At 43.2% G+C, this 11,044-nt stretch overlaps 1 protein-coding gene across 1 annotated transcript in view; it reads right to left on the reverse strand.

Moving 5' to 3' along the window:
- The window catches only part of LOC311150216 (ras-related C3 botulinum toxin substrate 3-like), an 11,504-nt gene extending 5,426 nt beyond the window's left edge, over positions 1 to 6,078 (reverse strand). The window contains exon 1 of the mRNA XM_084187583.1: positions 5,925 to 6,078. Coding sequence (XP_084043709.1) covers positions 5,925 to 5,959 — 35 coding nt within the window. The 5' untranslated portion in view covers positions 5,960 to 6,078. The remainder of the gene's footprint in view (positions 1 to 5,924) is intronic.
- Between the last annotated feature and the right edge of the window lie 4,966 nt (positions 6,079 to 11,044).

Raw genomic sequence — 11,044 nt, forward strand, 5'->3', positions numbered from 1 at the left:
GTCTTGAGTGCTCTGGAGAAGGTTTTCATCAAGGATCTCTCTGTACTTTGCTCCGTTCAGTTTTCCCTCTATCCTGACTAGTCTCCCAGTCCTTGCCGCTGAAAAACATCCCCACAGCATGATGCTGCCACCACCATGCTTCACCGTAGGGATGGTGCCAGGTTTCCTCCAGACGTGACGCTTGGCATTCAGGCAAAAGAGTTCAATCTTGGTTTCATCAGACCAGAGAATCTTGTTTCTCATGGTCAGAGTGCTTTGGGTGCCTTTTCGCAAACTCCATGCGGGCTGTCATGTGCCTTTTACTGAGGAGTGGCTTCCATCTGGCCACTCAACCATAAAGGCCTGATTGGTGGAGTGCTGCAGAGATGGTTGTCCTTCTGGAATGTTCTCCCATCTCCACAGAGGAACTCTAGAGCTCTGTCAGAGTGACCATTGGGTTCTTGGTCACCTCCCTGACCAAGGCCCTTCTTCCCTGATTGCTCAGTTTGGCCGGGCGGCCAGCTCTAGGAAGAGTCTTGATGGTTCCAAACGTCTTCCATTAAAGAATGATGGAGGCCACTTTGTTCTTGGGGACCTTCAATGCTGCAGAAATGTTTTGGTACCCTTCCCCAGATCTGTGGCTCGACACAATCCTGTCTCGGAGCTCTATCGGACAATTTCTTCAACCTCATGGCTTGGTTTTTGCTCTGACATGCACTGTCACCTTTGTGACCTTATATAGACAGGTGTGTGCCTTTCCAAATCATGTCCAATCAATTGAATTTACCACAGGTGGACTCCAATCAAGTTGTAGAAACATCTCAAGGATTATCAATGGAAACAGGATGCACCGGAGCTCAATTTCGAGTTTCATAGCAAAGGGTCTGAATAGTTGTGCAAATAAGGTATTTATTTTTGTTTCTTTAAATACATTTGCAAAAATTTCTAAAAACCAGTTTTCGCTTTGTCATTATGGGGTATTGTGTGTAGATTGCTAAAAATAGATATTTAATCAATTTTAGAAGAAGGCTGTAACGTAACAAAATGTGAAAAAAGTCAAGGGGTCTGAATAATTTCCCAAGGCACTGTGTATATCAATGAATTGGTAAGGGCACTAGAACAGTGCAGAATCCGGCCTCACCCTACTAGAATCTGAAGTCAAATGTCTACTGTTTGCTGATGATCTGGTGCTTCTGTCCCCAAACAAGGAGGGCCTACAGCAGCACCTAGATCTTTTGCACAGATACTGTCAGACCTGGGCCTTGACAGTAAATCTCAGCAAGACAAAAATAATGGTGTTCCAAAAAAGGTCCAGTTGCCAGGACCACAAATACAAATTCCATCTAGACACCGTTGCCCTAGAGCACACAAAAAACGATACATACCTCGGCCTAAACATCAGCGCCACAGGTAACTTCCACAAAGCTGTGAACGATCTGAGAGACAAAGCAAGAAGGGCCTTCTATGCCATTAAAAGGAACATAGAATTCGACATCCCAATTAGGATCTGGCTAAAAAATACTTGAATCAGTTATAGAACCGATTGCCCTTTATATGATTGTGAGGTCTGGGGTCCGCTCACCAACCAAGAATTCACAAAATGGGACAAACACCAAATTGAGACTCTGCAAAAACATAAAATAATGTAAAACATAAAACACCAAATAATGCATGCAGAGCAGAATTAGGCCGATACCCGCTAATTATCAAAATCCAGAAAAGAGCCGTTAAATTCTACAACCACCTAAAAGGAAGTGATTCCCAAACCTTCCATAACAAAGCCATCACCTACAGAGAGATGAACCTAGAGAAGACAGAGTTTACCTTGTATCTTTATGGACCTTTTATTTCAGTATTTGCACTGTCTCTGTGCACACTCACAGGGCCTTACACACTCACACACACTGTCACTCCAACACACTCACACACACACACACTCTCCATCATTTGCTCACACACACATAATATGCACATACATTTATACTGACTCTACACACCTGCACACCCACTCACATACAAGCTGCTGCTACTCTGTTTATCTTAAATCCTGATGCCTAGTCACCTTACCCCTATACATATCTACCTCTATCACCAGTATCCCTGCACATTGTTAATATGGTATTGAACTGACCCTGTATATAGTATGCTTACCCCTATACATATCTACCTCCATCCCTCCAGTATCCCTGCACATTGTTAATATGGTATTGGAACTGACTTTGTAAATATGTCCTGTATATAGTATGCTTACTTACTTACTTTATTGTGTATTTCTTATTTCTCATGTTTTTTTTTATTCTTCTAGTAATACATTGTTATTGATTATTGCATTGTTAAGTTTTGAGTTTGCAAGAAAGGCATTTCACTGTACTTGTGCATGTGACATTAAAACTTGAAATGTAGTTTAATTGAGAGAGGGAGAGAGAGAGAGGAGAAAGAGAGAGATGAAAGAGAGGACAGAGACAGAAAAGGAACATCTCAAACTAGATGTTTCCCATGCCAATAAAGCCCTTTCAATTGAATTGAATTGAATTGAGTTAGAGAGAGAGAGAGAGAGAGAGAGAGAGAGAGAGAGAGAGAGAGAGAGAGAGAGACAGAGACAGAGACAGAGACAGAGACAGAGACAGAGAGAGAGAGAGAGAGAGAGAGAGAGAGAGAGAGAGAGAGAGAGAGAGAGAGAGAGATAGAGTCTTAGCTGAAGAGGTCTCTGTGCATCCTCCAAACCAGGATGTAAACATGTCATTTCTCAGAGGGTGGAGAGAAATGAGCTCCAATGAGAGGTCCGTTAGCTAGCCTAGCTAGCCTCTGTCCCAAATGGCTCCTTATTCACTATGTATTCCAATAGCTTCCTCATGGCTCCTTATTCACTATGTATTCCAATAGCTTCCTCATGGCTCCTTATTCACTATGTATTCCAATAGCTTCCTCATGGCTCCTTATTCACTATGTATTCCAATAGCTTCCTCATGGCTCCTTATTCACTATGTATTCCAATAGCTTCCTCATGGCTCCTTATTCACTATGTATTCCAATAGCTTCCTCATGGCTCCTTATTCACTATGTATTCCAATAGCTTCCTCATGGCTCCTTATTCACTATGTATTCCAATAGCTTCCTCATGGCTCCTTATTCACTATGTATTCCAATAGCTTCCTCATTCATCCCCTCTGTGAATATTCCCCAGGTCGTTGCTGGGTTAAATTTTAAAAAATGTAGTTCACTTCTTTTGACCATTGGGAATATGGAGCCATTCGGGATTCTAGCTAGACTCGAGAGTCACCAAGAACAGGACATTGCTCTCATACCTCTGTAGTAACACTGTCGTTACTATAGTTACTTTAGTAGAAAGAATACATATGGGAGCAGTCAGCTGAGTCCATCAGGACACACAACTGCGTTTCTACTACTAGAGTCTTCCTCAGGCAGCGTTACTATAGTAACACGTCACCTTCATTACTATGTGTTGAGAAAGCATTAGGATACAAGGACACTGTAATGCATTGCTGTTACTGGAGTAATTACAATGTTATTACACAGGAATATGAGCAATTTCATGTTGATTGTTGTGCTACCGTTTTGGCACCACGTCTGTACACTCACAGAGAGAGTGGGGGGGGGGGGGGGGGCTGCCCCGTGCTATCGGAAGACTCCACTTCACATCATTACCTGTGTGAGTCTCTTGCACATCCCCTTACAAAATCCTAGACAGGGCCCCCCACACCCCTGTTTAGCTATGCTATGCAGTGCAGTACTGTGTACCCTACATCCACACACTACCCAAGATCTACACCACATCCGCACCAATTCACAATGTAGCAGCAGTAAAATACACCTGTCTTTCAAAGATGTACAGTGAGGGGGAAAAAGTATTTGATCCCCTGCTGATTTTGTACATTTGCCCACTGACAAAGACCTGATCAGTCTATAAAAAACGCATGTCAAAAATGTTATAAATTGATTTGCATTTTAATGAGGGAAATAAGTATTTGACCCTCTGCAAAACATGACTTAGTACTTGGTGGCAAAACCCTTGTTGGCAATCACAGAGGTCAGACGTTTCTTGTAGTTGGCCACCAGGTTTGCACACATCTCAGGAGGGATTTTGTCCCACTCCTCTTTGCAGATCTTCTCCAAGTCATTAAGGTTTCGAGGCTGACGTTTGGCAACTCGAACCTTCAGCTCCCTCCACAGATTTTCTATGGGATTAAGGTCTGGAGACTGGCTAGGCCACTCCAGGACCTTAATGTGCTACTTCTTGAGCCACTCCTTTGTTGCCTTGGCCGTGTGTTTTGGGTCATTGTCATGCTGGAATACCCATCCACGACCCATTTTCAATGCCCTGGCTGAGGGAAGGAGGTTCTCACCCAAGATTTGACGGTACATGGCCCCGTCCATCGTCCCTTTGATGCGGTGAAGTTGTCCTGTCCCCTTAGCAGAAAAACACCCCCAAAGCATAATGTTTCCACCTCCATGTTTGACGGTGGGGATGGTGTTCTTGGGGTCATAGGCAGCATTCCTCCTCCTCCAAACACGGTGAGTTGAGTTGATGCCAAAGAGCTCGATTTTGGTCTCATCTGACCACAACACTTTCACCCAGTTCTCCTCTGAATCATTCAGATGTTCATTGGCAAACTTCAGACGGGCCTGTATATGTGCTTTCTTGAGCAGGGGGACCTTGCGGGCGCTGCAGGATTTCAGTCCTTCACGGCGTAGTGTGTTACCTTTTGTTTTCTTGGTGACTATGGTCCCAGCTGCCTTGAGATCATTGACAAGATCCTCCCGTGTAGTTCTGGGCTGATTCCTCACCGTTCTCATGATCATTGCAAATCCACGAGGTGAGATCTTGCATGGAGCCCCAGGCCGAGGGAGATTGACAGTTATTTTGTGTTTCTTCCATTTGCGAATAATGGCACCAACTGTTGTCACCTTCTCACCAAGCTGCTTGGCGATGGTCTTGTAGCCCATTCCAGCCTTGTGTAGGTCTACAATCTTGTCCCTGACATCCTTGGAGAGCTCTTTGGTCTTGGCCATGGTGGAGAGTCTGGAATCTGATTGATTGCTTTCTTCTGTGGACAGGTGTCTTTTATACAGGTAACAAGCTGAGATTTGGAGCACTCCCTTTAAGAGTTACCTGTATAAAAGACACCTGGGAGGCAGAAATCTTTCTGATTGAGAGGGGGTCAAATACTTATTTCCCTAATTAAAATGCAAATCAATTTATAACATTTTTGACATGTGTTTTTCTGGATTTTGTTGTTGTTATTCTGTCTCTCACTGTTCAAATAAACCTACCATTAAAATTATAGACTGATCATGTCTTTGTCAGTGGGCAAACGTACAAAATCAGCAGGGGATCAAATACTTTTTTCCCTCACTGTATATGGTAGAACGGCTATATAAACACAGTATCTTGCATAGGTGCCCATGCGCATGCCCATCCGTAGCCCGACGCCTTCGTAGGAGCTGGATGTGTAGGTGTGAAGGCATTACATCATTTACTGAGTCTCAGCCAAGACCTCCCGACATTTCTGCAACCATGCACATATTTATGTATATTTCACAATTTCGCACAAACAAAAAATCGTCACAAATGGGTTTCCAAATGTTGTTAATCCGAGAAGCTTTAGTTAGATATTGTTTTTATATTTCAATGAAACCTTCAAATAGCTTTAGTTCAATTTCAGAAAGAATATTTCACAACCCGCCCTTATAATTTAATTGTGCAAAACCTGGCGAAAATTTTGGCAAATACATTGATAACATGAAATCACAAAGTAGGCTAACAAAATTTAAATTAAATTGCTCAACATTCATTTCACGCTCACGCACTGATGAGAGAGCGGAATTCTAGCGAACTGAAAACCGCCCCAGCCCTTATTGCACCAATTGCCCTCTCACAGACTCGAAAAAGGACACATTTTCAGCCTAAACACACACAGTCTTACCCATCGCCCACCACGACGCATTTGATGGCCTGCATTTTGCAGAGGGTGGTGGTATCCAACGCCTGACTTTTCCCTGCGTTTAAATATGGCAAATTGTTTATAATTTCTGATATCGCTAATAATAAGTGGATTGGTACAGCTCCTCGCGACCAGGCTGCAGTAGCGGAGCGGAGGCAGTGGCGAATCCCGACGGAACCTCCCGGAAAAGATCGAACGTGTTTAAAGGGAAAGTTGTATTTTTGCCCCAACAGCCCTTGAACTCTGTAGACGACAATGATCGGTTCCCAAATTACACCCTATTCCCTATGTAGTACACTACGGGCCCACGGGGTTCTGGTCAAAAGTAGTGCACTATATAGGGAATAGGGGGCTATTTGGGACGATAACCATGTATCCAGTAGGTTCTGCTGTAGTGACTCCGTGCAGAGTTCTGGTGATGAAGGGTATCAGGATGAAACAACCAGCCTAGCGCGCGCGCGCACGCACGCACACACACACACACACAGCGACACACACACACACACCTCAAAACAATCCATCAATAACCACAGTTGACACACTTTGTAAGAATTTATTTGTTTTATTGCTTGACCTAACATTAGGACAACCTATACCAAAAAGGATTATAACTGAGCACAAACAGTAAATCAAACCTTGTACAGTCATTATAATCATAATCATAGAAAAATGGTCCTCTGGCAAAAACCCACAGCTCCATGTCTGGTGGCTGCAGGACTACGTCCCAAATGGCACCCTATTCCCTACACAGAGCACTACTTTTGACCAGGGCTCGAAAGTAGTGCTCTATACAGGGAAAGGGATGCCATTTGGTACGCAGACTGCAGGCCTTTACAAAGGTCAACGAGAGCTTGAAGGCTGCGTCCTGCACTGGCACACTTTATTTTGCACGGACTTAGCAACGGCGGAAACGGCCCCCTCCCTCCAGCCAACGCTTACACCAATCCTATGCTTTTCAGTCTATGACAGGGAGTGTGCAAGCCAAGTGGACACTTTGTGAGCAGGGAAGAGAATTGGGACGTAGCCGGAGAATGGGAGCGCTAAGCAGTGGGCCCAATCCTAAACCAAAACCTTGACCCCTTATTCCCTACTCCCTAGTTTAGATAGGAAAGGATTGGACAGGTACAATTCACATGGTAACAGCTCCACCCTCTGATAGGCTAGGTGGAGTTTTGCGCCACCTCGATGACACCGTGCTGCCTGTCTTCCCCTGCTCCAGAGACCATCCTTGCCCGCTCTCCCCCTTTTGACCACCTCCCTCTGTGTAGCTCAGTTGGCAGAGCATGGCTATTGCAACGCCAGGGTAGTGGGTTCGATTCCCACGGGGGGCCAGCATGAAAAATGTATGCACTCACTAAAAAACTGTACGTCTCTCTGGTTAAGAGCGTCTGCTAAATGACGTAAATGTACAATGACCACTCAAGCCATGAACTCTGACCCTACCATGACCTTCCATCTCACCAATGATGTTGTTTTCTGAATTGCTTGTCTTTTTTGCTGTTGTTGCTTTAAAGCACTTTGAGATTCGTTATGTAATAATGAATAGCACTATAAAAGTTGAATAAATTATTATATTGCTGATACCCATCCAATCCTCTCAGATCTGCACTGGTGCCCAAAGGGTCATAATACAGGTTAAGGGTTGATTTGGGACACATGATCTTTCTCTAAAGCAGGGGTGAACAGCTCTGGTCCTGGAGGGCATCTGTATCTCCTTCTGCTTTTCTTATTCACCTGTTAAAGGTAGACTCAGCCGCACGACGTAGACGCGGAAAGTAAACAGCACAGCGGGTCAATATTCCGCAAACAACTAAGAGCGTTGAAGCACGAGGCTCAACTTCTATCCGCTGTTTTGGTGTCCTGGCTATACGGAGTGAACCCGTGCACATGCGCAGATATTGTGTGCGACTTGTGTGTGTGAGAGAAGTGTTGCATCTCGCTCATCTCAGTATCTGCGGTGCTGCTCGTGGCGACATCATTTTACTAAGTCTAACTTTAATCACAGACTAATTTTGACCTGGGCCACCAGGTACGTGTGTGTGTGTGTGTGTACTCTATCCAATCAATGATGTTCCTTAATCAATTTAGTTCCAGGGCCAAATGAAAACCCGAGCTGTGCACCTCTGTTCCATAAGCCCTGATCACTTTACCTAAAGGCAAAACTATAGTCAACGTCTCGGACTGTTTGGATTCTCGTACGTACTGCACCTTACAGTTATTGTACTTCCAAACATTGTCTGTGTCACACACCGACACTGGTAAAGCTATGATGGCGATTGTTGTTAGTCAGTGTGTCAAAAACACCTCCCTGACCGTCCATCTATAGACAGAACTCTGTAGTTAGTAAGGTTTCAAAATGACGGTAACTTTCCCAAGTTTTCCCAGAGCGCCAACCAGGAAAATAACCAGAATTTTGCAACCCTAGTTGTTAACGAGTGAATTAATTATCTAAAAATGAAAAATAAAAACATGGAATGAGATGCAAGCCACTAAATATAAAAGGAGTAGATAGAAAGGTGGTTGACTCTATGATTTAAACATAACGCATCAATCAGTATGTGAGGAAGAGGTGACAGTTGCCACTCATTCTAGATTCCCCAAGTCCTTCCGATGCTGGAGTTCTCCATCAGGTATACTAGGGAATAATGAGGGCTATAATTCACTTCAGTAGTCAAGTTATACAACAAGCAGTAGCCTAGAAGAGCTCACTGCTTCATTTTCATTTACTCCTGCCTCCGTGAGAGAATATAGAAAACCATCAACTAACATTATTTCAACATTGGGTGTGGGGCATCCATTCATCCTCAACTAGATACACCGGGTGCGTCTGAAATGCCACCCTATTCCCTATATAGTGCACTACTTTTGACCAGAACCTATGGGGCTCTATATAGGGAACAGGGTGGCATTTGAGACGCACACACAGCCTGACAAAATGTAATTTATTCAAAACAATACACCAAGGACAGTTGAACAGTACAAATCTAAAAACACAATCGTCGATCAATGAATCAATCGACCATAATACCTAGCAAGGCCGTGTCCATTCCAGACTGGTACTGGTTCAGTTGGAGACATTTGATCCAGGACACACACCAAAGGTAGTACACTACATAGGGAATTGGGTGACATTTGGGACACATCCGTCCATAACAACAGTTACTTTCAGAGGACTATGCTATACATTACTGATCTGTATCCAAATCTCTATACATCACAGTTTTGATGGATTCCTTTATAATTCCAGGAAGATAACACCAGTAACACTTTGGATACCGTTAGGCTGAAGAAAAGAAAGGGTCTTATTCTAACGGTATACTACAGTACATTACAAAATATTCATCAAACTTCAAAATGGCAAACGTCCAGGTGACAACAATATACTGTAGTTGTGGATTAGAACAAACATGGGGTTTTTCAAAAGACAACAAAATGGTTAAAACTAAAATGGTTAGATAAATATGTTAGACCCAAACATTGAAAACACTTGGACTCCATGATGGTATGGAACCGGAATCCTTTTTGGTTCTAATTCTGAATTCTAAGAGAGTGTAGATAAAACGCAACCAGGCACTTCTCAAAGATAGTTACAAGACTGACGGAATCCTCATAATAAAACTAACAAGATAGTTTATTATGAGGATTCCGTCAGTCTTGTAACTAACACTTCAATGAATGGGTGAAAAACAACAGACGTTTTCAGAAACAGACCTCCCATGAGATATCCCATGTCAAAAACATTTGAAAAGATACTGGTGTTTAGGAAGTTATGTATGGCACTGGACATCTAATATCCACAGGATGAAATACTACTATTAAAACCACCAGGGTTGATATCAGTACTATCTAAATTCTTGATTGAACTAGAGAGGTTGGATTAACGTTGAGTTGTAACATGCTTTCCTCACAAACATGATCGGTTATAAAAAAAACTCTTATTTAGAAGCAAACGGACACGTGTAGCACAAACTGGAATACTGAACATCCCTTAAGACTTGAGTAACGTGATGTTCTGCCCAGATCTGCTTTGTGACCAGTAACTAGGCAGAGTAGACTAGAAGCCGTTGTTCCTTTCCTGAACGGAGGATTTTAAACACACCCAGACACAATGACAAGTTTAAGGTCTATCCCAAAGACGGGGGGGGGGGGGGGGAGGGGGGAGGAGAGAGAAACGGAGAGAGAGAGAGGGGGGGGGGGGGAGAGAGAGAGCGATATAAAAACTTCCAATAGGGAAAGAGCAGCCCCACCATTGGATCTGGGACTCCCTGCCTCAACCTCATGGTGTAGAAACCACAGCTTTATGACACTAACATGGTTGTGGCTGGCATTACGGTTCTCTATTCCAAACCACTTCATGGTCAAAAGCTCAGGGGGAACAAACCACTCTATTAACTAGAAACACAACGGCAGCATTCCAAATGCCACTCTATAAAAAGTGCACTACTTTTGACCAGGCCTCTGTAGTGGATAAGATGCCATTTGGGACCGCAGACAATGAATGCATGATCATTTAATACCATACATCCCTTGATGCCACATGGTACTGGGATAGTTCCGAAAGAGAAAGCGTACGTCTCCTGTATCCCTAATAACACCCTATTCCCCACATAGGGCACTTCCTTTGTCCATACAGAACAGGGTGCCGTTAGGAGCCAATGGGCCTGTAGCATGATGGAAAAAAAATAAGGCAGTCTGATCGTTAACATTTAGGATACGTCCTAAATGGCAGCCTAGGAAGTGCACTACTTTTGACCAGGGTCGTAAGGCTCTAGTCAAAAGTAGTGCGCTAGATTGGGAATAGGGTGCCATTTGGGACACATCAGCCCACCCTCGCTCCTCTGAACTACTGGGACCTGATGCTTACACAGTGAACTAGCAGGCACATAGAAACTTGGTTTAAATGTGTATAAATACATAAAGAAATATATATCTAATATAATATTAATTTATTTTCATTTTAAACCAAGTTTCTTTGCGCCTGCTAGTTCATTGTTCAGTGCCATATGACCCTGGTCAAAAGTGTGTGTGTGTGTATATATATATATATATATATATATATATATATATATATATATATATATATATATATATATATATATATA

Source organism: Coregonus lavaretus, assembly GCF_964263955.1.
Source record: "Coregonus lavaretus genome assembly, chromosome: 2".
NCBI classification, from domain to species: Eukaryota; Metazoa; Chordata; class Actinopteri; order Salmoniformes; family Salmonidae; genus Coregonus; species Coregonus lavaretus.